Here is a 27697-nt window from a genome sequence, read left to right as displayed (position 1 = left end):
ATATACTTTTTTAATTCAGTCACAGTGAATCTTTCCCAAAAACCATCTTGATAAATCCTGTTCTGCGAAACCCAAGGATGGCTACCGAAACTGGAGAATATTCAGAGAGTAGCTCATTAAATGTAATGATACCGGCGAGTGCTACTCTATAGGATGAACATGATTCAACACATTTCATACTTTTAATTATTTTAAAGATTACATTTCACTATTTTTCTCTTTCAATTTCTATCCCAACCTTGTGAGGTAAACATTAATATCATTTTACAGGTAAGAAGATTGTAGCAAATAATTTTAGCCAATTGCCGAAAGAGCTAGAACTCTGATGTTCTACTCTAATGCTCTGTCCTTTGATAAACTGTCTCATATGCTTGCATGTGAGAAGGAAATTTTCTTGAATAAATAACTGTCTAGTAAATAACCTAGTTAACCCACTTATTTACAAAATGACATGATTTTAACAAATGTGTTTTAATAAATAAACAAATTAGCCCAATTAATTTCGGAAGGGTATAATTTTAGTCAATGACTAAATGCCTTTTCCATTTGATTTTGCAGAGCTCTGGGGGTACTAACTCTATACTCATTGTCTCATTGTCTTAGGAGTCACTGCTGGGAAATCACGCACGGCTGAAAAATCAATGCGAACACAGAGTTGACATTTGTTTGAGTCACAAAATTGTGCGTTCCTGTCATAGGAATACAAACTATGACTTCATGAATATTTTTGTTTCATGAAGTATCAACATGAAAAATGACACAGAAGTCACCACATTTGTACTGAAGGGCTTCACAGACAATCGCGAACTTCAGGTCGTCTCATTTTTTCTGTTTCTAGCAATCTACCTCTTTACTCTGATGGGAAATTTAGGACTGGTTGTATTGGTCATTGTGGACTCCCGGCTCCACAACCCCATGTACTATTTTCTGAGTGTGTTATCTTTCTTGGATGCCTGCTATTCCTCAGTGATTACCCCAAATATGCTAGTGGGTTTTATGTCAAAGAATAAAGACATTTCATTCCTTGGATATGCAACACAAATGTTTTTCAGTGTTATTTTTGGGACTACAGAATGCTTTCTCTTGGCAGCAATGGCTTATGATCGCTATGTAGCAATCTACAACCCACTTCTCTATTCAGTTAACATGTCACCCAGAGTCTATGTGTCACTCATCACTTCTTCATATGTTGGTGGTATTTTGCATGCTACCTTGCACACAGTGGCAACTTTTAGCCTCTCCTTCTGTGTATCCAATGAAATCAGACATGTCTTTTGTGATACCCCTCCACTCCTTGCTATCTCCTGTTCTGACACTCACATCAACCAGCTTCTACTCTTCTACGTTGTGGGTTTTATTGAGATATTCACCATCCTGATTGTCCTGATCTCCTACGGTTTCATTTTGTTAGCCATTCTGAGAATGCGATCTGCTGAAGGAAGGCGAAAAGTGTTTTCCACTTGTGGCTCTCACCTAACTGGAGTGTCAATTTACCATGGAACAATCCTTTTCATGTATGTCAGACCAAGTTCCAGCTATACTTTGGATCATGACATGATAATGTCAATATTTTACAGTGTTATGATACCCATGCTGAATCCCATTATCTACAGTTTGAGGAACAAAGATGTAAAAGAAGCGATGAAAAAAGTGTTTGGGAGAAATTGGCTTATCAATAAAGTACATTTTTAGCACTAAATATGAAAAAAAATCAGGAGTCGTGGCACATGCCTCCATGTGAAGAAGATAAGACAAAGATGGAATTTTTGTTTCAGTTTATTAGTGTCTTTCTATTCTTCTTGAAAATTTTGAAATAAAAATCATAGTGAACCCTCATCCCAGGCTATTTTATCACATACTGAAAACCTATGCCATCAATTTGCTTCTATGTTCATACTGATTTACATGTACACGTGCAGGTGTGCATGGGTATATATACATATATATATGTATATACATATACACACATATGTATATAAATTCTTGTTTTAAAGTATTGTATACTTTTTCTCTTGCTTATAAATATCTCTTGGGAAATGGAAAGAAATAAAATATACTTATTTAGCATGTTGTCATTGTTATTAGTTGCCATTGAGTCAGATCCCACTCATAGCGACTACATGTACAACAGAATGAAACATTGCCTGGTTGTGCATCATCCTCACAATCGATGCTATGCTTGAATCCATTGTTGCAGCCACTGTGTTAATCCACCTTGTTGAGAGTCTGCCTCTTTTTCACTGACCCTCTACTAAGCATATTGTCCTTCTTCAGGGGCTGGTCCCTCCTAATAATGTGTTCTAAGTATGTCAGTCAAAGACCATTCATGCTGGTCATAATGATCTAGGATGGTTACGAGGACATCTGCAACCCCTGGCTTTGCATGGTTGTGGTATCTCCACAGATCTGTCTTCAGCTTGTTGTTGCTGTTGTTAGATGCCATCAAGACTTATTGCAACAATATGTGCAAGAAATGCTAACCCTCTACTTTACCAAGCATGGTGTCTTTTTCCAGGGACTGATCCCTCCTGATAATATGTCCAAAACTCATGAGACATAGCCCCACCAAACTTGCTTCTAAGGTGCATTCTGGTTGTACTTTTCCAAGACAGATTTGCCCGTTCTTTTAGCAATTCATGGTATATTCAATATTTTTTGCTAACAGCACAATTCAAAGATGTCAATTCTTCTATCTTCCTACTTCATCGTGCATCTTTTGCACGCATTCGAGGCTATACAAAACACGATGGCTTGCATCAGGTGCACCTTAGTCTTCGAGGTGACATCTTTGCTTTTTAACACTTTAAAGAGGTCTTTGGCAGCAGATTTGCCCAGTGCAATGGGTCTTTTGATGTCTTCATGAGTGTTGATTGTGAATCCAAGTAAAATGAAATCCTTGCCAACTTCAATCTTTTCTCCGTTTATCATGGTATTGCTTATTGGTCCAGTGGTGAGAATTTTTGTTTTCTTTATGTTGAAGTGCAATCCATACTGAAGGCTGTGGTCTTTCAATTTCATCAGTAAATGCTTCAAATTCTCTTCACTTTCAGCAAGTAAGGCTATGTCACCTGCATAATGTAGGTTGCTAATGAATCTTCCTCCAATCCCAATTCTGAGTTTTTCTTCTTATAGTCCAGGTTCTCAGATTATTTAATCAGCATACAGACTGAATAAGTATGATGAAAAGATACAACCCTGAAGCACACCTTTCCTGACTTTAAACCATGCCCCTTGTTCTGCCTAAATGATTGCCTCTTATTCTTTGCAGATTCCTCATGAGCACAATTAAGGCTTCTGGAATTCCTATTCTTTGCAAAGTTATCCATAATTTGTTATGATCCACTTAGTAGAAAGACTTTGCATACTCAATAAAACACAGGCAAACATCTGTCTGGTATTCCCTACTTTTAGCCAGGGTCCATCTGACATGAGCAATGATATCCCTGGTTCCATCTCCACATCTGAATGCAGCTAGAATTTCTGGCAGTTCCGTATCGATGTACTGCTGCAGCTGCTTTTGAAAGATCTTCACCAAGGTTTTGCTTGAGTTTTATATTAATGATAAAGTTTGATAATATCCACATTCATTGGGATCACCTTTCTTTAAAATAGGCATAAAAATGGATCTCTTCCGGTCGGTTGGCCAGGTAGCTGTCTTCCAAATTTCTTGTCATAGAAGAGTGAGCACATCCAGAGCTGCTTCTATTTGTTGAAACATCAGTTGGCATTCCATCATTCCCTGATGCCTTGTTTTTTGCCAATTACATCAGTGCAGCTAGGACCTCTTCCTGCAGTACCATCAGTTCTTGAGCGTATGCTGCCTCTTGAAATGGCTGAACATTGACCACTTGTATTTGGTACAGTGACTCCACATATTCCTTCCATCTGCTTTTGATGTTTACTGCATTGTGTAATATTTTCTCTGTAGAACCCTTTAATATTGCAACTCGAGGCTTGAATTTTTTTTCTTCAGTTATTTCAACTTGATAAATGCCAAGCATATTCTTTTTTTTTTTTTTGGTTTTTTAACTCCAGGTATTTGCACATGTCATAATAATACTTTACTCTTCTGGAGACACCCTTTGAAATCTTTTGTTCAGCTCTTTTACATCATCATTTCTTCCATTTTCTTTAGCTACTAGAAGTCCAAGAGCAAGTTTCAGAGCCTCTTCTGACATCAATTTAAGTCTTTTCTTTCTCTCCTGTCTTTTTAATGACCTCTGGCTTTCTTCATTTATGATGTCCCTGATGTCATTCCGTAAACCCTCTGTTCTTAGGTCATTAGTGTTCAATGGGTCAAATCTATTCTTGAGATGGTCTCTAAACTCAGGTGGGACAGACTCAAGATCATACTTCGGTTTTCAGGGACTGGTAATTTTCTTCAGCTTTAACTTGAACTTGCATATGAGCAATTGATGGTCTGTTCTGAAGTCTGTCACTGGCCTTATTCTGACTGATGATATTTGAGCTTTCCCGTTGTCATTACCCACAGATGTAGTTGATATGATTCCTGTGTATTTCATCTGGGGAGGTCCATGTGTATAGTCACTGTTTTTGTTGTTGAAAAAAGGTATTTGCAATGAAGAGGTCCCTGGTCTTGCAAAATTCTATTATGTGATCTCTGGTATTGTTTCTATCCCCAAGGCCATATTTGCCAACTACCAATCCTTCTTCTTTGTTTCCAACTTTAAAATTCCAATCGCCAATAATTTTCAATGCATCCTGATTGTATGTTCCATCAATTTCAGACTACAGAAGTAGGTAAAAATCTTCAATTTCTTCATTTTTGGCCTTAGTGGTTGGTGTGTAAATTTGAATAATAGCCATATTAACTTTCTTCCTTGTAGCTGTATGGATGTTATCCTATCACTGACAGCATTGCACTTCAGGCTAGATCTTGAATTTTTGTTTTGACAATTAATGCAAAGCCATTCCTCTTCAAGTTGTCATTGCCAGCATGGTAGACCATATGATTTTCAAGTTCAAAATGATCAATACCAGTCCAGTTCAGCTCATTAATGCCTAGCGTATCGATCTTTATGGGTTCCATTTCATTTTTGACAATTTCCCATTTTCCTAGATTCATGCTCCCCACATTCTAGATTCTGATTATTAACAGTTGTTTCTTCTCTTTCTGAGTCTTGCTGCATCAGCAAATGAAGGTTCTAAAAACTTGACTCCATCCAAGTCATTAAGATTGACTCTACTTTTAGGAGGCAGCTGTTTCCCAGTCATATTTTGAGTGCCTTCCATTCTGAGGGGCTCATCTTCCAGCACTATATCAGACAATGTTCTGCTGTTACTCATAAGGCTTTCACTGGCCGTATATTTTCAGAAGTAGTTCACTGTGTCCTTCTTCCTAGTCTGTCTTAATTTGGAAGGTCAGCTGAAACTCGTCCTCCATGGGTGACCCTGTTGGTATTTGAATACCGGTGGCATAGCTTCCAGGATCACAGCAACACATAAGCCCACACAGTGGACAAAGCGACATACACGTGGTGGAATATCTCAATAGAACCCATGGTGTAGAAGACTAGAAGCTGGTTGATGTGAGTGTCAGAACAGGAGATAGCAAGGAATAGAAGGATATCACAAAAGCATGTCTAATTTCATTAGATGCACAGAATGAAAGGTTACAAGTCACTACCGTGTGTAAAGTAGCATGCAAAATACCACCAATATACAAAGCCGACATGAGTGACACAAAGACTGTGGGTGACATATTAACTGAATACAGAAGTGGGTTGTAGACTGCTACATATTGATCATATGACATTGCCACCAGGAAAACCATTCTGCGGTTCCAAAAGTTAACAATGAGCAGAATCTTTGTTGCACATCCAAGGAATGAAATGGCTTTATCTTCTGCCAGAAAATTAAGCAACATTTTTGGAACAAAAACGGAATAGTAGGCCTCCAGTAACCATATCACACTCAGAAATAGTGGTTGGGGTTGCAGAGTCAGAAACCCATCATGACTAATAGAACCAGTCTCATACTTCCCAGCAGAATAAAAATACAGATTGCAAGAAATAGTAAAAATGATTAAACTTACAGCTTAAAAAATCATCTGTGAAGACCAGCAATGTAAACACAGTGATGTTTTTCAAGTGAATCTTGTATGGATCCTGTCATATTGACAGCATTGACGTTTCAGCTGACATTTATAAGCTCTAAATACAATGGAATTTTCTTGTTGATTCAAAGAATTAACATACTTGCTGCTACCTGAAAGTCCAGTGGCTCAGTTCCACCCAAAGGCAACTCAGAAGAATGAACGGACAATCTAATATAAAAAATCAGCCTTTGAAAACACTATGGAGCACAGCTCCACTCTGACAAAGTCGGGATCTTCTTGAGTTGGAATCCACTGAACAACTAGATGAAAATGGGTAATTGCAATACTCTGTGAAACAGAGTGCTCCGGATTACATCTTCATGTTCCTTTCTAAGAAGGGCATAATAATTTCCTAGGCAATGATGGGATTAAGAACCAAACACCAAATCCATTGCCGTCTCTTGATTCTGACCCCTAGTGACCCTGTAGGACAGAGTAGAACTGCCCCATCGGGTTTCCATCTCTGTCATCACATTCTGCCTTGGGGCTTGTCAGTAAAATAAAGTGTCTTTTGCTTAAATTCTCTGGATGCTCTTGGTGATGTAATTTTTAGGCACCCTTGATGATCTGCTCTTGTCTGTAGAGCAAGAATGTGATTTAACAAATGAAAACATATTTTATACCAAATCTGGTCCTGTGAGAGCAATGATCTACTTCACTACAGGGAACTGGAGAATTGATAGAGGAGGAGATCTTCTTCAAACAGGCATTTCTCTTAGTTAAACATTAAGGAAATCACAATTGTTTGTGTTTATGACAGAGTACATAAGTGATGCAAATAGTTAAGTGCTAGATTTCTAAGTTTTATGGGTTTTAATGTTAGGTTAATTTGTAAGTGCTAGATTTCTAAGTTCTATGGGTTTTAATGTTAGGTTCCTGAAAGTTTAATACAAGAGATAAGATATTAATACACATTAATTTCACTATAAACAGGTAGATAAGAGGTCATAAGAGGGGAGACAATGTTTCATAGAGATAACTATTAATACTCTATGTGATAGAACATTAGAGATCTGGCAGAGTAAAAGATCAAAGTTTTTGAGTCCTAGAGGGTCTTTCTTGTCTTTGTAATCTCATATAATAACTTATAGATTAGAAACAATGCTGCGTGGAGCCTAATCATACTAGATTTAGGCATTCTGTAGTTCTGTGGATAGTAGTTTTTGCAGAAGCACTGTGTATAGGAAAAGCAAATCCATAATATCCAAAGGAAATGTCTAGCCCAATAGCAACATTGTCTTTTCCAAGACAGAAGCTGTCCAATGTAATCAATCTGCCATCAAGTAGCTAGGTGGTTGATCACTCAGGGGGATGGCATCATACTGGGTACTCAGTGTTGATCTCTGCTGCTTGCAGATTATGCACTCAGCAGTAGCCATAGTCAGGCTGTCTTTGGAGAGTAGAAATTCATGTTGCTGAACTCACGCATAACCTCCATGACTTCAAACATGACCACTCTGTCCATGAACCCACTGGGCAATGACAGGATGTGCCGGGCAAAGAAGCTAACTGGTATACATAGAACAGATGATCCTATTAACTTGACTATTAAAACCTTCCTTTGCTAAGGTCACTCATTGGTGAGTATTCACATGGGACACAAGCATCTTTATATTTTTTGTCCATTCAGAAAGGTCTATTCACATACCTCTTCCCCAGACATCCCTTTCACAAAGTTTCCAATTACATTCCTTCCAAGTCCCTGACCATTTGACAAATCTATTGACCACAATCACAACTTTGTCCATTTTCTTTATAAGCAAAGTAAACAACCTGGTCCGTGTCTGGTGGGTTTTCTGCCTTTATATTAAAAATCTATAGTCTTGACTTTAAAAACTAGCTGTTCGGTAAATTAATCTTTTCTTCACAGCAGGTGTTACTTTCACGAAGTAAAGAGTGACAAGAAGAAAGCACGAGAGAGGCTTCTGGGTTACTGAGTTCTGTCGATCTACAACAAGATGGATTGACACAGTGACTGCAATATTGGGCACTAGCATAGTAACATTTGTGAGGATGGCGTGGGACTGGACAGTGTTTCCTTCTGTTCTGCATAGGGTATCTATGAGTCGGAGCCAACTCAATACTACCTAACAGCAATAGATCTACAGGTCTTGGCTGCCAAAGTGATATTTTGCAGTTGGAAAGTATATTTTGGTGTAGCTGTCTTTTCTGAGACCTACATCTTCGAAAGCACACCTCTTTTTTGAAAAGTTCCTTTCCAGTCTTTCCATCCTATTTGATTTAAATTCTCCTCTTAGTTCCCCCCCGCCCCCGGTAAAGCCTTGTCCTTTTTGAAGGAATTGTGTGCTGCTTACTTCTGAGATCCTCAATGACCCAGAGCACCATCTGAGTCTCCGCAATCCTTTTGTGATTCTTTCCTGTGGGTTCGGGTGAGGATGGAAGAGTAGTCACCCACCTGCAGTTGGGAGCCTGAACGCTTTTCCCATTTTCCCTGGTTGATGTTGCTGAGATCCCCACTCAGTAAATTGCTCTCTACTTTCAGAGTCCGGTTATGAAGTTTCCAGGGTTAATACCAACTAAAAACCAAGCCAAACCATTTGCTGTGAAATCAGTTCGAACTGGTCCTATTAATACTTCCCTCTTTGTTTACCCTGTGCCTGCTGCTGTGGGCCCCTTAATACCTTAAAATTCTTAAGTTGGCATTAATGGAGGTCCTTTGTGGTTTAGTTTTATCAAAGTTACTTTTTTTTTTTTTTTTTTGACTTTCCTCTTTGCTTGTGCTTGTTGTTTCTAAGCGATTTTTAAGGAAGTGTTCTAGGGGAGATTCGGAGTTTTATTTGTGAGAAATTTCTTTACCTTCTGCTTACTAAAAATTTCCTTTTAGCACTTTAGTTGTTATTGTTGTTGCTGACTCATTTTATAGCAAAGGTTTTATTCAGATGTCATAACCTCTGTTGTTTGTGCATTCTAAAAGTGAAAAGTGAAAGGAATTCTCAATGTCAGGTTGCATCATTTTATTCAGCTTTTGGTCCCTGTGTCACCTCATCATAGAAGCTCACACTAGGTCTTCTTAAAAATTCATCTGATCCCCACAAGGTCTTCCTTATCCCTTGTCTTGGCTTTGCTTCTCTTGTTAGTGCTTATAGTCTGTCCTTGTTTATTGGTTGTCTTTCTCTGCCACACAGTAATCTGTCAAAAAGACTTTTCAATAAACACATGGATGGTTATGCAAGTTCTTTCTCTACTCCAGACTTCAGATTTCACTAGATTTGCTGCTTGCAGCTTGGTTGTCCATTTTAAGCATCTGGAGAATTGTAGAAATTAAGGATTCTGTTGGTCCTGCTTGTCTACCAGGGTTACACTTCTCTTTGTGTCGACACATGGGTGCATGTGATTGTGTGTGCATATGACTTAGTGTTGTGTATTAGTGTTTAGTGTGTGTGTATGAATGTGTGTGTGTGATAGGAATGGAAGAAATTTGTTTAATGAGGTATGTCCTTAAGGTTTTTCTTCTTGCTTTGTCTCAGATTCATCTCATTCTTTTTTAGTATTTATTTATTTTGTTTGCTCTTTCGTAAGAAAACATTTACTCAAATGCCATAGTTTCTGTTGTCTGTGCTGTTATTATTTCATCTGAGTAAACTATAGATTAGTATTTCACATTCTGGAATCACAAAAATATATGCCTTATGAAGTATTTCAGCTCATTAAATATTTGATTTCTTCTTCTCTATGTACTATTACATTTTTGTACTTTTTATCGCTTGAATTGTTTTCCTTACAATAAATTCAAAATCTATGCCTTATTTACTTCAAACGCTTTATAATTAAAATAGTTTAGGAGTATAATGAATATGGATGATTATTCAACAATTGATATATTACTGTTTTACCTCATTACATTTTAGTATATTTATTGATTTGTTGCAATATAAAGTGGGTAACATTGCTGGTATGAGGACACTGGGTCTCACAGAAGCTAAGTGCTAACCCAGTGTCAGAGCTAAGGTATAAAATTTTGTCTAATATTTCCCAATCTATTATATAATGTTAAAGTGTATTTTTCCCTAAGGCATTATTTTAAGTCAGAATTCAGAGAACTTTATTCATTCAACAGATGTCAAGATTTTTTTATATTATTCAAAAACTATTTACTTCTTTATGATTGAGCAAATCATTGTGTTGCTATTTTGAACCAGAAGTTAATTGGGGAATATTCCCCTCTGGGCATCTTCTATGGGTTTCTTTAGCAGCAGGGTAAGTGGATATAAAAGACTTAAATAAAACCTATTCATAGTGTACCTAACTTGTATTTGCTATTGTGTAGGTAAGAGAAAATATCAGATCATTTGCAGAATATTTAGGAGAAAGTGTCTAAAGTATCAAGGTAGAATATGCTGTGATATCTACGGTATTACAAAAAAACCTTTGGTTCTTCCCTATCGCACTAGTGTTTTTATATATCCGTCAAAATCTGATATATGCAGAATTCTACCCACAGCTTTAAAACCCATACTTCTCAGAAAAGAACAGAAAAAATAGAAATATTAAATATTAGTTATATGCTTGAAGACACAAGCAAGAGTCTCCAAAGTAGATGTATGCTTTTATTTTCCTGATGGAAGAAGATAGTATAGCTCAAAGTAAGAACAATTGGAAGAAAGGTCTGAACTTAATAGAGCAAAGAAAGCAAGAATATTTGAAGTATTTAACTTCATGGGGGCTTATATTTGGATATAAATAATGAGGGGTAGATAAATCATTTAGGTTTATTTTGTTAGCTACTAAATCTAGAAGTCAATTCAGGTTATCACTTCATAATATTTCTCTGATATTGATGACTTGAAAGACACCCAAACACCGCAAGAATGGTGTTCTGTTTTATTTATGATGGGGGAAGGGACAGTTGCAGAATGAAGCCATAGTGTAATAGGAGGCGGTATAGAAGGATGGAAGGAACATACACTTTGAGATCAGGGAGAGCTGGGATTGAACCTTGGCTCTGGTACTTATTGTTTTGAGGATTACTATAAAGATATGATAAAGTAATGTGTAGAAAATTCTATTCTTGCAGCAAGAGCTCAAAAAATGATAGCTGTTATTTCTCTCCTTTGTATTGTTAGTGTTTCAGTGTTGGGCCTATGATATCTAGAGTTATCCTCTTTCTCATGACATTATATTTAAGGAAAGGACTTTACGTTAACTTCTTAAGATTGATCCTTCTAAATTCTTTAATAATCATAAACACTTTCTCTTTACAACTTTGATGCCTTTCCAGATGTGCTAATATTGACTTAGTCATACTCAGTATAACTTTTCATTTGACTCATAGCAGAAAAGCTGGTTTCGAGAGAAGTTTAACGCTAGTGCTTAACATTTTTTTTTTACATTTTCTTTATATAAAGCCAAATTAACCACTGTAATTGAAGAAACGGCAATGTTGTAATCTGTGTGATTTTATTGTTATCAGTGGATTATACAACTCATGAAATTCCTTTAGTCTCTAAAGAATAAACTTATTTCACATTGATGAAACTTTGCTGATAAAAATTATACTATTTCTGTGATATGAAAAGGCAGAAGAAAATGATTCATTCCACTTTTTTAGCCCCCTTTAATCATAATACAATTTATTTGGTTCGATACTGACAAAATAATGTTTAAGCACATATTGATTATCATAAAACAGATATTAAATGTGCTTAAGTTTCTGGGTACACACGTTTTCAATGTTTTGGCTGAAATATTGTTACCCAAATTTGATTTTCAAGAGGAAACACATCTGATAAAAAAATTTCTATTATATTTATGTTTCATTGATAACCCAAATTTGAAATATTTAAAAGAAATTGCTCTGCATGTTTAATTACTGTTCCTGGTTCTATGTGTGCATGTCTGTGTCTGTTTGTGTGTACATGTGCACGCATGTCTGAATTGTGCCTGAATGCCTGCTTCATTGAACTTGTTTGCCAGTGTGAAGAGGAGTAAACTTTAGAGGGGAAATCTAACATCACACACACCTTCTAATCACAGAACTGAACAATGAACATGTATTTTCAGACTCTAAATCCTGTGGCATGTATTCTGTACCATCGTAAATTTAGGCACATCATTGAGCTGATGTCAAAGTTTGTATTAAAAAAATCCGTCTTTTTCTTTAGACTTGTAATAATATTTTTAAAAATATAATGAATTGATTTCATTCTTCATTCACCAAAGTTTCTATTTTATTTCTGTTGAATCTGGATTTATCTTATCAACATAATCACTTTTTCTCAATATCCTTTCAGTCATTATCCATGTTCTCCTCTCCCCCGCCGATATTTTCTCAAAATAAGAAATATATTTAAGAATTCCCCAATTAAGCCAGTAAAGCATTTTTTAAAAAATTAAACGATACATTTAAAAACATTTTATAGTGCTGTAGTCACTCAAAAATATAAGATTAATTAAAGTAGATGGTTTTGGACTTCCAATCTGTTTTGTCTTAAATTATTTTGTCCAATAAAGAAAATTCAGTCTAAAATATATTGTGTTCTCTAACAAATCGTTCAAGTATTTTTTTCCTCTAACTTTATTCATTACAAAATTCCTACAGAAATATTTTCTCTAAATATTAAAATTCTTCTGGGTAATTCTGATCTTATCTTTCCCAAGATATTATAGGCATTTGGGTTTGTTCTCTGTTAAACCACTCTAATCTAAATGATTCTCTTACTGAGAGATCCATATCAATATATTCAAACTGGAGCTTGACTTGGGTCACTAATTAAAGTAGTTTACAGATTATAATTTCTAGCAGATTATGTACCCATAGACTGACTCAAATTTCCGAATCAGTAAATTAGGGTAATTTAAGATAAAGTGGGGGGAGAACATGTAAAAAATATATATATATATTATTAAAACAGCATTATCTATTCTCCAAAAATTGCTATTTCATGAGCTAATAATTTGATTTCCAGAGTAGGTAACTCTTTAGCTTCTGATTTGTTTATCCATGGGACCATTCAGAAGATAGTTAATCTATTGTTTCTACAATTTGTCTCTTTTGTTGTTTTTAATCTTAAATCTTATATCTACATTCAAAGGTACTTTTTAAAAATATTTTTTGTGTATTACTTTAATAATAAAAGTTACTTAATTGTTATTTCAATAAGTCCACAATCAACAACACATAAACAAGTGTAAAATCTTGAACGAAAATACCTTGGAACAAAATACTTTGAAATCATGAAAGCCATAATTTTTTTAACATCTTCAGTAATTTCCTACATTTTCACCAGTAATATTTGAGGGGGTAGAAAAACATATCGATTGTCAAAAACAACAGTGGCTAAATATATAGCCAAAAAAGGACAATACAACACCATGAATTCGAGAAAGATGTTTGAATGAAACATGGGATGTCATGTAATTTTGAATTCAGTCTTGGTGAATCTTTCCCCAAAAAAACAATTTAATAATTTCCATTCAGCGAAATTCAAAAATTAGTAATGGAACTAGAAAATATTCAGAGATTGGCTTATTAGATGTCACAATACAGGAGGGTGATACTTTATAAGACCAACTCCAATCAGCATATGCTATATTTTAAATTGTTTTAAAGGTTAAATTTCATTAATTTATTTTTCTCTTTTAATGTTCATCCCAATCTTGTAAAATAAAATTAATACTTTCATTCTGCAGGTAAGAAGATTCTAGTAAATAATTTTACACAATTACTGAAAGAGCTACAAATCTGCTGTTAGATTCTAATACTCGGTCCATTGATACATATTATCTCAAGAGTTTGGATGAGAGAAATTTCTTTGAATAAATGGCTAGTGTAAATGGCTAGTTTTAATGAATACCAGTTAACTCAATTATTTTGGTAATGACTGATATTAACCAATGAGGAAATGTCTTTATTTTCTATTTAATTCTGCAGAGAGTGGTCTGACCCTTTTATTCACTATCTGGTCATTGTCTTATGAGTTGCTGCTGGGAAATCACGCATTTCTGAAAAATTAGTATGAGAATATAGCTAACATTCCTTTAAGTCATGATATTATGCATCCAAGCCATAAAAATAAGAATCGTGATTTCATGTATTTTTTCAAGTTTGTTCCATGAAGTGACAACATGAAAATGACAAAGAAGTCACCACATTTGTATTGAAGGGCTTCACAGACAATCATGAACTGCAGGTTGTCTTATTTTTTCTCTTTCTAGCAATCTACCTCTTTACTCCGACAGGAAATTTAGGACTGGTTGCATTGGTCATTGAGGATTCCTGGCTCCACATCCCCATGTACTATTTTCTGAGTGTGTTATCTTTCTTGGATGTCTGCAGTTCCTCATCTATTACTCCAAATATGTTAGTAGATTTTATGTCAAAGACTAAAGCCATTTCTTTCCTTGGATGTGCAACACAAATGTTTCTTGGTATTATTTTTGGGACCACAGAATGCTTTCCCTTGGCGGCCATGGCTTATGATCGCTATGTAGCCATCTACAACCCACTTCTCTATTCAGTTAGCATGTCACCCAGAATCTATGTGACACTCATCATTGCTTCTTATGTTGGTGGTATTGCACATGCTACTTTACACACAATAGCAACTTTTAGCCTCTCCTTCTGTGCATCCAATGAAATTAGACAGGTCTTTTGTGATATCCCTCCACTCCTTGCTATTTCCCGTTCTGACACTCACATTAACCAGCTTCTACTCTTCTACGTCGTGAGTTTTATTGAGATATTCACCATTCTGATTATACTGATCTCCTATGGTTTTATTTTGTTGGCCATTCTGAAGATGCATTCTGCTGAAGGGAGGAGAAAAGTGTTTTCCACCTGTGGCTCCCACGTAACTGGAGTGTCAATTTACCATGGAACAATCCTCTTCGTGTATGTGAGGCCAAGTTCCAGCTATGCTTTAGACCATGACATGATAGTGTCTGCATTCTACACCATTGTGATTCCCATGGTGAATCCCCTCATCTACAGTTTGAGGAACAAAGATGTAAAAAAAGCCATTAAAAAAGCGTTTGGAGAATAAAGCATATTTTTAGCACTAAATATTAAACTAAAAAAAATCAAGAATCATGGACTGTGTCTCAATAGAAAGATATGAAAAAATGAAATTTCAGTTTTAGTTTATTAGTGTCTTTCTATTCTTCTCGAATATTTTGAAATAAAGATTGTAGTCAACCCTTAACCTATGCTATTTTAACACATACAGAAAAACTGTGTCATCAAGTTGTTTCTTACTATGTTCATGCTGATATATGTATGTATGTGTAGGGGTATATGGGTATATACACACATACATACAATGATTCTGACATGTACATATGCACATATATGTGTATATGATCTGTATTTAAAATATTGTATCTTGTTTATCTCTTGCTTATATTTTAGGAAATGAAAAAATAATAAAACAATTATTTAGTAGAGTATAATTTCAGACATGAGAAAATTTGAGAAATAAAGTTTTAATTATTTTTAAAATATGAATCTGGTGTATTTTGACTAGCACTGTTTCCATTTTCTAATGAATTCTATAGATCCAGCAAAATCAGTGAACACTATATAGCTAAATAAATCAATGTGGATAAGTCCAATACACATCTGAATAAAAAAAATTGCAGAATAAAACTTTATGTGTTATATAAAGTAACTAAAGATACCTTCAAAATTATGATATATTTTGATAATGAGTGCATAAATATATAGTAACTAATAACACAAAGCATATCAATGAAGAATATTGGATTAGAGTAACCTCTGGTTTAGAAGACACTCTGCATAATGGTAAAAGTTTGAATGTTTGAATCCACCCAGATGGCCTTCAGAAGATCTACTGAAATATCACAGCAATTGAAAACCATAAGGAGGATATTTTTACTCACACACACGTAGGGCTATCATTAGTCAGAAGTGGCTGGATGGCGACTTGTGTTAGATATTATGAAGACCAAAATTAAGAAGGAAAAGTTGTGTCATGCACTAAAGGAGTAAATATTTTAGAGAATGAGATGAGAGTTGTTGTGATTTCTTTGTCAAAGTCCAAATTATATTAAAGATTGATTGCAACACTGGAAACAAAATTCTGATGTTTGACTTCAGATCTTAGGATGGCTATTGCATTCATTTGTTCATCCCATCAGTCAATGAGTTAGTTCACACATATCTTTTGGGCACATACTCTATCCTGTGTATTATTTTAGAAGTTTGTAATAAAAGGTAAAATATTTGGACATACACCATTCCCTTATAAAGGGCTAGAAAAAGTCACAGAGTAAGAAAAGTTGTAGGCTAGAAAAAGTCACAGAGTAAGAAAAAATTATTATTTATATTTAATTGCAAGATTTATACATTATTTGAAAGAATATTGCAGGCTGATGTGAAAAAATACATTTTCCACTCAAATCAGTTGAATAAAAAAGCTAGAAATGATACCAGCTATGATTCGTAATCTAATAATAAAAAGTTGATATTCAGACTCTTTACAAAGTCCACATTTTCAATTTGGTGTATATCATCTGTTTTTATATATATATATAATTTTTATTGTTCTTTAAGTGAAAATTTCCAAATCAAGTCAGTCCCTCACACAAAAACCCATATACACCTTGCTACACACTCCCAATTACTCTCCCCCTAATGAGACAGCCCTCTTTCTCCCTCCACTCTCTCTTTTCGTGTCCATTTTGCCAGTTTCTAACCCCCTCCACCCTCTCATCTCCCCTCTAGGCAGGACAAGCCAACATAGTCTCAAGTGTCCACCTGATCCAAGAAATTCACTCCTCACCAGCATCCCTGTCCAACCCATTATCCAGTCCAAACCATGTCTGAAGAGTTGGCTTCAGGAATGATTCCTGTCTTGGGCTAACAAAAGGTCTGGGGGCCATGACCACCGGGGTCCTTCCAGTCTCAGCCAGACCATTAAGTCTGGTCTTTTTATGAGAATTTGGGATCTGCATCCCACTGCTCTCCTGTTGCCTCACGGGTTCTCCATTGTGTTCCCTGTCAGGGCAGTCATTGGTTGTAGCCAGGCACCATCTAGTTCTTCTGGTCTCAGGATGATGTAGTTTCTGGTTCATGTGGCCCTTTGTGTCTCTTGGGCTCGTAATCGCCTTGTGTCCTTGGTGTTCTTCTCTCTCCTTTGATCCAGGTGAGTTGAGACCAATTGATGCATCTTAGGTGGCTGCATGCTAGCATTTAAGACTCCAGACCCCACTCTTCAAAGTGGGATGCAGAATGTTTTCTTAATAGATTTTATTATGCCCATTGACTTAGATGTCCCCTGAAACCATGGCCCCAGACCCCTGCTCCTAATACGCTGACCTTTGAAACATTCAGTTTATTCAGGAAACTTCTTTGCTTTTGGTTTAGTCCAATTGTGCTGACCTCCCCTGTATTGTGTGCTGTCTTTCCCTTCATGTAAAGTAGTTCTTATCTACTATCTAACTAGTGGATACCCCCTCCTGCCCTACCTCCCTCCCCCTTTCGTAACCACAAAAGAATGTTTTCTTCCGAGTTTAAGCTATTTCTCAAGTTCTTATAATAGTGGTCTTATACAATATTTGTCCTTTTGCAACTGACTAATTTCACTCAGCATAATGCCTTCCAGGTTCCTCCTCATCTGTTTTTTTAAAGTAAATGCACCAGGGCTTATTCTTGATTCTACAAGGGAAGCTTTATGTTAAGTTCTATCCCCAATTTCATATTAAAATTTTCCATTGGGTCAGAATCCTGTGCTTTCCAACTCTATGATTTTCTTAATCCAAGGGCCAGCACACTACCCAGATCATATAAAGGTGTATTAAAAGAAAAAATATGATGGAATCATTGCATGTGTTCGTAATTCGGTACGATCACTTAAGCAAGTCCCTAGGCTATCTCCACACTTCCACTGCTTGGGTAAAATTTTGAGTGGAGACTTGCCTAATGAGCCTTCAATTTGTCTTTCTTTCCCTGGGGACTCAGACTTTTATCTGGGAATCCTAGCCCTCATGTTCAGGGATAGGGGCCTAGAAACAAACATATTTTAGTGGGAAGGTCTTCAGGGACTTCAGACCTTTGTAAAACTGTCTAGCATGCTTCATGGGTAAACTTAGGAGTGGATCTCAGCCAATCTCCCTACACAGGTAGGTTAAACAAAATGTTTTGCCTATTACTAGGTCTGCACAGGTAGGTTAAACCAAGTGTTTTACCTATTACTAGGTCTGCACAGGTAGGTTAAACCAAAGGTTTTCCCTCTTACTAGGTCTGCACAGGTAGGTTAAACCAAAGGTTTTACCTATTACTAGGCCTAGATGTGACGACTAAGTATCTTGAAATCTCTGTCGATTCAAATCAAACTCAGAACTGTAATGATTACTTCTCTGTCCTCTTTTCCAAGTGACTACAATCTTTGCCCACTGATTGCTAAGTGGTAGTGACAGCTGTGTAACGCCTTAAGTAACAGTCAAGCATTTCTACTGACAAATGAAACTGGGCATGGTTAAGTTTAAAATAAAGAGGTAAAAACCAGTGATCAGCTTTGATCATCTAAAAGAATGGAGAAGATTTAGCATATTGCTTCTTACATAGGATGAATTTGATGTTTTTGTGGAAGCGAGTATTTTCCAGATGGTCTTAATCCAGCCAGAGTTACTGCTAAAAAATATCAGCTGAAAGCATTTGTGGTAGTGTCCTGTAGCATTTGGAATAAAAACATTGAAAGATACTAATCCTGATCTTCTACCAATGAGATCAATGATAACTTGAGAATTTCATATTGTCTCCATGCACATGTCAATGTCAAAAAATTTCTTGAGCATTTTGAAACCGTAGTTTATTTATACCCTACCTTTGGCACATTCTTATATTGTTAGTTTGGTGCACAAAGAATGAAAGTAATTATGTGCCCTGATTTCTTCCATTGTGATCGAAAACCATGCAGATGCAATGATATGGGACAGAAAAAGCATAGACTTGATTCTTATTCCCAATCTAAAGATGTGAATATGATGGTATTTGGTAACACAGCAATAACTTTTTGAAACTGAATACATATAGGTATATACATATATCCATATGTATGTACGTGGACACACACATATATGTGTGTATGTATATATAAATGTTTAAGCCTACACACATCTACATATCTTACACAATAGCAAGTAGGAATTTTATATAAGTAAAAAAAAAAAATAATGAAATATTGCCTATTAAAACCTGTTGTTCATATAAATTAGTCGAAATTAAAGGAATTTAAGAAAAAAATAAGTAAATGATAGTACTATGAGTATAAAAATATGACAAAATTTTTGAAGGCATTATCCATTTTAATTTTGGGGATCCAATCTCCAGAACAATACAGAATAACAAATGGTCATTCCATAGGGTCAGTATGGGTGAAAATTTACTCAAGAGCAATGGTTTTGGTTTATACCAGATAGGAATTTCTTAAGTGTTCCTGAAATATAAGATTCTACGTTTCTAAAGAAGAGCTACAAAATTACTTGAAGTCAATAAAATTGAGATATTGTCCTCTTCTTGATTTTTGCATTGCCCAGGGGGACAAATCTTAGGATGAAAAGATTCCTTGGTGCCAAGAGACTCTATGTCCTAGTGGCCACTGACAGCTTATACTAAGAAGTAAATTTTGTACTTAATGCAATACATCTCCAAATAAAAATTGTCGTTGAGTTGATTCCAACTCATAGTGACCCTATAGGACATAGTACAACTGCCATATAGGGTTTCTCAGAAGCACCTGGTGTTTTCGAACTGCTGACCTTTTAGTTAGAAGCTGCAGCTCTTACCCACTACGTCACCAGGGTTTCCACCTCCAAATAAGTAAATGGAAATATACTCTTGAAATCAACTCAAAAACTCTTTAATAATTAGCTGGCAGTATCATTTCTTTCTTTCTTTTTTTTTTTTTTGTGCTTTAGATGCATGTGTACAGAACAAATTAGTTTCTCACTAAACATTAACACATAGTTTTTTGTGACATTGTTTGCCAGCACCATGACGGGACATTACTCTCCTTTTCTCTACCTTGGGTCCCATTACCAGCTTTCCTACCACCTCCTGCTTTTTCATTCTTGTCCCTGGGCTAGCGTGCTCATTTAGACTCAGTTTGTTATATGGGCTTGTCTAAATTTTGGCTGAAGCATGAACCTCAGCAGTGACTTAAACAATGAGTCTCTGTCAGACCAGTAAGTCTGGCCATTTTTTATGAGTTAGAATTTTGTCCTACATTTTCTACAGCTCTGTCTGGATCCTCTATTGAGATCCCTGCCAGAGCAGCTGGTGATGATAGCTGGATATCAACCGGTGCTGGACATGTCTGCTGTAAGCTGTCGTGGTTGTAGGTCCATTTTTGGGCTAATCTTCTCCTTGTGTCATTTCTTATCCAAACTATGATGCCTTTGAAAGTGAAAGGAGACGTTAAAATACGTCTACTGACATATTGTGTAAGTAGATCTATAAAATAAATGTATTCAAAAATGCTGGCGATTCAAAAATGATTTAAAATAAAAAGTATTGGTAGAGAACTGAAATAACTCTTTTCACAGATGAGTGTTAAATCAGACAAGGTGCAGAAGAAAAAAAAAATCAGGAGAAAATGTGGGTTGTTCTATAGAAACTTTATTTTTCTGACAAGTACCCATTGAAAAAAGAACCCTGACTTTTCCATCAATTGTATTTCAGTAGAGGAAGGAATGAACAATAAGAATATAAAATATATACAAACACTCTCCCTCCTCAAAGCTAATTGCACTAATGTAGAGCAATCAGTAAATGATATTCTTGTTGTTGATAGCTCTTGTTCTATTAAGGATATGTTTATAAAATATATTATATTTGGGAGTAAACAATGCAGTAAGTAACACTGTGTATAGAAATCTCACAGGAAATATTTTGATGTCAAATTTCATAACAAGGTAAGTTCACCCTGTAAGACCTCAAAGCAACACCATTAAAAGTGGGTGTTGCTTTGAGGTCTTACAGGGTGAACTTACCTTGTTATGAAATTTGACATTCTTTTTGGTTTCATGGTAGTAGGCAAAAGATATGGGATAGTTGGTACAACAAAATCAGATCAGCTTATTAGAAACATACTTTATGTATCTTTAAATGGAAAAAGAAAGAAACTTGGGAGAAGCATGTGTGTGGAAGAGCGTGTTTTGTTTTTTGAAAGCTACAGCTGAATATCAGGTGGCCCAGTGTTTTGCATATACCGAAAAAAAAAAAAACATTGCAGTTGAGCTGAATCCCGACTCCCAGTGGCCCTATAGGACACAGGAGAACTGCCTCATAGGGTTCCCAAGGTTGAAAATCTTTCCTGAAGCAGACTGCCACATCTATCTCCCACAGAGCAGCTGGTGGCTTTGAGCTGCCAACCTTTCAGTTAGCAGTGGAGCACTTAACCACTGTGCCACCAGGACCACCCATTTTGCATACACAAAATTAGAATTTAATTGCTATTTCTTTTTCAACTATAAGTCCCTCCAATCAGGCAGAATGTGACATTGATGCCAAAATTACAAAAACAAAAGGAGAGAAAAATATGAAACTCATTCATAGCAAGCTAGTAATAACAACAATAGTTTTTTTACAGGTAGTATCTATTTTGAAATCATTATTTGCCAAGCTTTGTGCTTACTAACCTGTGCATGCGCATTATACCAGTTAATTCGTACTACACAAGAATAAAAGTATTTGGTCAAAAGCAAAGAGCTAGTGCTTGGTGGAATAAAACAACAACAATATCAAAAAGAGCAAACCAAATTAAAAAAAAAAGGACAAACCATAAATTTAGCCCATGCCTTTACCCAGCCAATATCTATGCAGACTCTGAGGGACTTCATTGATCCTCCATTGTCTCATCAGACATGGAAATATTTATATTCATCTCCTAAAACTCTAATGCAGAATAAGGGATAATTATTTCAAAACATTTGGCGTAGTTCTAGGCACATAATGAGAGTCCCTGGGTGGCACGAAAGGTTAAGCATTGGATACCAGCTGAAATGCTGGCGATTCAAGCCCACTCAAATGAGACAGGCTTCTCATGTGTCTTCAGAAAGGTCACAGTTGATAACCCAGTGGGGTAGTTCTGCTCTCACATGTGGGCTCACCATAACTAGGAATCTGCTAGATGTCAACTCACAACAGCAAAGAGAAGCACACAGTGAACATTAAATAAATGTTAGTGTTCTATCCCCTCATTTCTCTATACAAATAGGTAAAATGATTGAACTTTATCAAATCTAAACTGTAAGTAATAAACCTTAACTGTAATGACCACCACAAAACAGGCTTCAAAGAACTTAAGGGAAAGGAGGATAAACTAGAAAAGGAAGGAAAGTCTGCTAAAAAGAAATAACAGAGAGTCATCGGGAAAACAAATCTAGTGATAGTTCTGAGGTATGTGGCAGAAGAAAGAAAATGTGATTAAGAAAGAAGGATGCAGTCTTCCTGCAACTACAGAAGGAACAGTAATGAGATGCAGGCCTACCTGTGCGTAGCGGAAACAGAGAGATCTGGTAAAAATTGTTAAGGAAAAAGCCACAGTTCTGGATGGGTTTCCCACAGAGATACTGAAATATATAAAATGCATAAGGATGATGAAGCAACGTGGGCTGGAGAGGAGGCCTGTGGCAATTAAGCGGAAGGATAGCTGGAGGCCACTCTGGCTCATCAACTCCAACTCGGTAAAGGCAGTTCTCTTACTATCACTTGAAAACAGTGGGAAAGAAAATATATACATCTCATTCAATATCACTGGAAAAATATTCATGCATATGTATTATGATATATATATATCATATATACACATATATATTATATTCTGTTGTTATTAGGTGTCACCGATTCGGTTCAGAATCATAGAAACCCTATGTACAACACATATAAAAAAATACATACATATATATATATAATTCAAAAATTTTACTTCTGTGTACAGTATAGAAAAGCCTGGCTGTGTAGTGGATAAGAGCTGCGGCTGCTAACCAAAAGGTCGACACTTTGAATTCACCTGGTGCTCCTTGGAAGCCCTATGAGTCAGAGCTCCTCTGCCCTATAGGGTCTGAAGAGTTAGAATCAACATGAAGGCAAAGAGCTTGTTTTATTTTTTTTTTCATTTTATGTACATTGTATATGTATGTATAAAATTCAATATTTAAACTATATCTAACAGTAAATAGTTTACCAACTAATCTTAAAAACCAAACTTAGTTGTTTTCTGATGAGGTTTTTTTTTGAAATTTCTGAAAATATGGGAGAGAAAAAATTAAGACCTGAAACTCCTAAGTGTGAACAAAACTAAACAGATTTTAAATGAAAATTTAACAAGGAATAATCCTCTAAAAGCAAAATTAATTTTACATTTTATTAATCTCTTTTCACTTTCACTAAAAAAAAAAAAAAAAAAAATTTTTAGTTTCGCTATTTAAGGGAGAAAACAGTGCAATAAATGGCTCCAGGAAATCTCACAAAGGTGACTGAGTTCATTCTCATGGGAATCACAGACCTTCCTGAGCTCCAGGTCCCCCTTTTCTTTGTCTTCCTGGTGATCTATGGGCTGACTGTGGTAAGGAACCTGGGCACCATCATCCTCACCAGTGTGGACTCAAGACTTCAAACCCCCATGTACTTTTTCCTTCGACACTTGGCTATCACTAATCTTGGCAATTCTACCACCATTGCCCCTAAAATGTTGCTCAACTTCTTGGCTAAGAAGAAAACCATCTCATACTACTGTTGTGCGGCTCAACTAGGTGGATTCTTAGTTTTCATGGCGGCTGAAGTTTTCATACTGGCGACAATGGTGTATGACTGCTATGTGGCCATTTGCAACCCCCTGCTCTACATGGTGGTGGTATCTCAGCAGATCTGCCTTCTGCTAATATCACTCATATATCTCTACAGTCTGACCATAGCACTGACTGTCTCTTCCTGTGTGTTCTCTGTGTCATACTGTTCTTCCAATATAATCAACCATTTTTACTGTGATAACGTCCCTTTGCTAGCATTGTCCTGTTCTGGTACTTACATTCCAGAAGCAGCAGTGTTTACATTTTCAGATGCCAATCTGTTTTTCTCCATGATCATTGTTCTAATATCCTACTTCAACATTGTCCTCACCATTTTGAGGATACAGTCCTCAGAAGGGAAAGAAAAAGCTTTTTCCACCTGTGCTTCTCACATGATGGCTGTCACTGTGTTCTATGGGACCCTCCTTTTCATGTGTTTGCAACCAAGGACCAACCACTCATTAGATACTGATAAAATGGCCTCAGTCTTTTACACTCTAGTGATACCAATGTTGAATCCCCTCATTTACAGCCTAAGGAACAAGGATGTGAAGGATGCACTGAAGAGATTCTGGAATAACCCATGCAAATCGCTCAAACTAATGTAAATACATAACTACAACTGTCTTCTTTTAAGAGTCTTAAATTGTTCCTGACAAATCTGCTAAGTGAAGAGGCATTTTAAGTAGTTGAAAAACAAACAAACAATCCAAAAACAATTAATTACAATGGGAAAAATACTAATTTTTTCCCAGTTCAAAGTGCCAATCTTCCTAGTTGGAAAAATGCTTCAATTATACAATGAAAACAAACTTACATAAGTAATAAACAACAAATTGAAAATAAATAAATACATATTAAAAATAAATTACAGCTTGTTAAAAGGTTTGTGTCTTATTCTCTGGAAATATGGTATCTGCTGTTGTTAGATGCCATCAAGTCCATTCCTACTCATAGTGACATTATGTACAACAGAAGGAAACACTGCCTGGCCCTGAGCCATCCTCATGATCATTGTTATGCTTGAGCCCATTGTTGCAGCCACTGTGTCAATCCATCTCCTTGAGGGTCTTCAACCTAGGCACTGTATTTGTTTGCAAATGAGAAGAAACAGATGCAAACAAAAGGTGTCTAGGTACTGCAAATTGTTTTCTCTAACCTACAATTTGGAGAATGGGACCCACCCAGTGGTACTTGAAAGAAAAGGCCTTGTGCTTTTCTTCCTTTAAGATTAGAGCCAAGAACGCACTGTGGAGAATCTCTACCTTGGAACACCTGAGATCCTGATGAACTGAAATTGACTTGCCAGCAACTGACAACAACATAGTCTCTAAACAAGGAAGAGAAAGCCTGCTAATGGATGGTGGAGGCATATGAGAATCATTGCTTGAAAGGTGATAGAAACTCAGGTTATTCTCCTTGATACACTCACCGTTTGTCCAAGGACTAAACAGTTTATTACAATTTTACTTTTTCTTTTCTTTTTTATACAGTATTCTCCAGTAATAACCATTTGCACCATTTTCTCCATCTATCACATGTTTTGTGAACTTATTGTTGTCTTACGCTTAAAATAAATTCATAACACATGAAAGTAAACATGTAGGGGAAAATAAAACTAAGCCGAAGAGTACTTTGAAATGCGACACTGACATAGCAGACTGAAATAAACATAAAAGCATACTATGTTTTTCCTCCTCTCTTGTAGACATGTGCACAAAGGAAAAATAAATTATGTTGAGCTAATCATGATATGGAAACCCTGGTGGTGTAATGGTTAAGTGCGATGGCTGCTAACCAAAGGCCAACAGTTCTAATCCGCCAGGAGCTCCTTGGAAACTCTACGGGGCAGTTCTACTCTGTCCTATGGGATCTCTGTGAGTCAGAATCGACTTGACGGCACTGGGTTTGGTAATCATGATATATAATTAATTGTTCCACTTGTTATTCTCATACTAAAATCTGTTGTGCAGAGTGTATTACCTTTAGTATGAAACCATCAACATTAAACATTATTTATTTTCCTTTTTTGTTTAGTGTAGTGAAAGTGTTATTAGACCAAAAGTGTCATTTCTTAAAAGTGGTAATTCACAAGAAACATACCACTAAAAAGAAAAAAATAATGTAAATAGTTATGTGAGTTATTGCTGTGTATGTACAATGCTACTAACATGCAATGGCATGAGGGAGAGTGGGTATGGCATGTGATGTAAGGACAGTGTCTGGAAATAAAGTCAGGACATTTTCAGGAAGGTCAGACATGAGCCACAACCAGGAACTCTGAGACTCACATAAATGATTCAGTTTCTAACGTTGGTCATAAATGAACACAATAGCTGCAGGTAGGGAAGATAAAATATGTGATGGACATTTCTGATCTCAAAAGACAAAATCAGCTATAATTTAATCCCATTAGTCTTTAAACTCTTCATGTTAACGGCTAATGCGTTTCTTTGTTTTTACTTTATTCAGGGTGTATTTGGCTTCAGCAGCTTACAATTACAGAAGTATGTTTCCCATTAGAAAACTATTTTCTCTGGGTATGGCTAGATGTAGAGAATTGGAACAAAAGGCTAAACTCACATTACAACATTTCCAATGCTATTTAAAGGAATAAATAAATGAATAAACCAGTTGTCTTAGAGTGGTTTCTATTCATTGCAACACCCATGTGTGTCAGGGTAGAACTTCCCCAGAAGGTTTTCAATGATCTTTCATAAGCAGATCACCAAGCCTTTTTTTCTAAGCCACCTCTGGGTGAATTCAAACCACCAAACTTTCAGTTAGCAGTCAAGGACTTAATAATATACAACACCCGGGAACTCTATCCAATGCAATACATTGGAATATATGTACAGTTTGGTTCATTGCTAAATGAATAAAGGTCAAAAATGAGAAGTTTAGTGTTTTTTACCTTTTAATTTGGTTCACATCTATGTATTTCCTAAAACGAATCATGCTGTTTTTTACATTCCTTTTGAATTGCTGTAACAAATTACCTCAAATTTAATGTCTAAAAACAACACAAATGTATTATCTCAGTTTTGTCAATAAGAATTCCGTAATGAGTCTAATTGCACTAAAAGCAAGGTGTTAGCTAATTGTATGCCTTCTGGGTGTTTTCAGGGAGAATGTTTCCTGCCTTTTTCACCTTCTAGAGGCTGCAAATATTCCTTGGATAGTGATCCCTTCCAGTTATCAATCCTATCACTCTCACTTCTGCTTCCATCACCTTTTCAGGTTTTTCTGCATTCCTTTTGTCTTCTAAGAACTCTCATGATTACATATGGCCCACCTGAACAATCCTTGAACATGTTATATCAATAAAGCCCATTTTGTCGTGTAATATATTCACAGTTCCTGAGAAATAGGATTTTGACATCTTTGAGCATTCAGGAAACTGTCTTCTACATCACATTGGAGTATTTTGTGAAATTAGACAACGTAAAATCTCACAACTGTCTCATTTACCTGAACTCAATAAAATATTCCAACCAAAATGTACACAGTATATGCCTGTTTTATGTTACTTAGCTATGAAGTTTGTCCTGTACAAACTATACACAGAGACCTCTTTGAATTAATGATGAACAGAAAAATATTTGGCTCAAAGATTGCAGAAAGTGTGTACCCAGATAAACACACACTCACATATCATTTGTTACACTTTTATTGAGAAATTCTGAATCAAGTCAGTTAACCAGCTAGGCATATCTGTCAGGCACATATTTTAAATGAAGTAAGATGTGAAAAACAGTTTATCTCTCAACTTCGGTCTTCTATGCTCAAAGTTCACCCCATTGGGCATTA

At 36.1% G+C, this 27697-nt stretch overlaps 3 protein-coding genes across 3 annotated transcripts; all 3 read left to right on the top strand.

Moving 5' to 3' along the window:
• The first annotated feature begins 747 nt into the window (after nucleotides 1-747).
• Nucleotides 748-1692, top strand: LOC126079890 (olfactory receptor 5T2-like). Its single transcript, XM_049891247.1, has one exon. The coding sequence runs from the start codon at nucleotides 748-750 to the stop codon at nucleotides 1690-1692; it is 945 nt and encodes a 314-aa protein (XP_049747204.1).
• A 4001-nt stretch (nucleotides 1693-5693) lies between these two features.
• Nucleotides 5694-15120, top strand: LOC126080328 (olfactory receptor 5T2-like). Its single transcript, XM_049891580.1, has 2 exons — nucleotides 5694-5739; nucleotides 14219-15120. Exons 1-2 carry the CDS (start codon nucleotides 5694-5696, stop codon nucleotides 15118-15120), a joined length of 948 nt encoding a protein of 315 aa, XP_049747537.1.
• An 8427-nt stretch (nucleotides 15121-23547) lies between these two features.
• Nucleotides 23548-24495, top strand: LOC126079887 (olfactory receptor 8J2-like). The gene has a single exon (XM_049891245.1). It carries the CDS (start codon nucleotides 23548-23550, stop codon nucleotides 24493-24495), a length of 948 nt encoding a protein of 315 aa, XP_049747202.1.
• Nucleotides 24496-27697: the final 3202 nt, after the last annotated feature.

Source organism: Elephas maximus, chromosome 7 (genome assembly GCF_024166365.1).
Source record: "Elephas maximus indicus isolate mEleMax1 chromosome 7, mEleMax1 primary haplotype, whole genome shotgun sequence".
Taxonomy (NCBI): Eukaryota; Metazoa; Chordata; class Mammalia; order Proboscidea; family Elephantidae; genus Elephas; species Elephas maximus.
Note: the sequence above shows the minus strand (reverse complement) of the source record. Positions and strands in the feature narration are given on the sequence as shown.

What these genes read in the sequence shown, in the direction of transcription:
- LOC126079890 (XM_049891247.1), top strand. Translation starts at nt 748, where the DNA reads ATGAAAAATGACACAGAAGTCACCACATTTGTACTGAAGGGCTTCACA.
- LOC126080328 (XM_049891580.1), top strand. Translation starts at nt 5,694, where the DNA reads ATGAGTGACACAAAGACTGTGGGTGACATATTAACTGAATACAGAA. An exon ending in CATATTAACTGAATACAGAA is followed by an intron (nt 5,740 to 14,218) that starts GTGGGTTGTAGA and finishes AAAATGACAAAG; the next exon opens with AAGTCACCACATTTGTATTG.
- LOC126079887 (XM_049891245.1), top strand. Translation starts at nt 23,548, where the DNA reads ATGGCTCCAGGAAATCTCACAAAGGTGACTGAGTTCATTCTCATGGGA.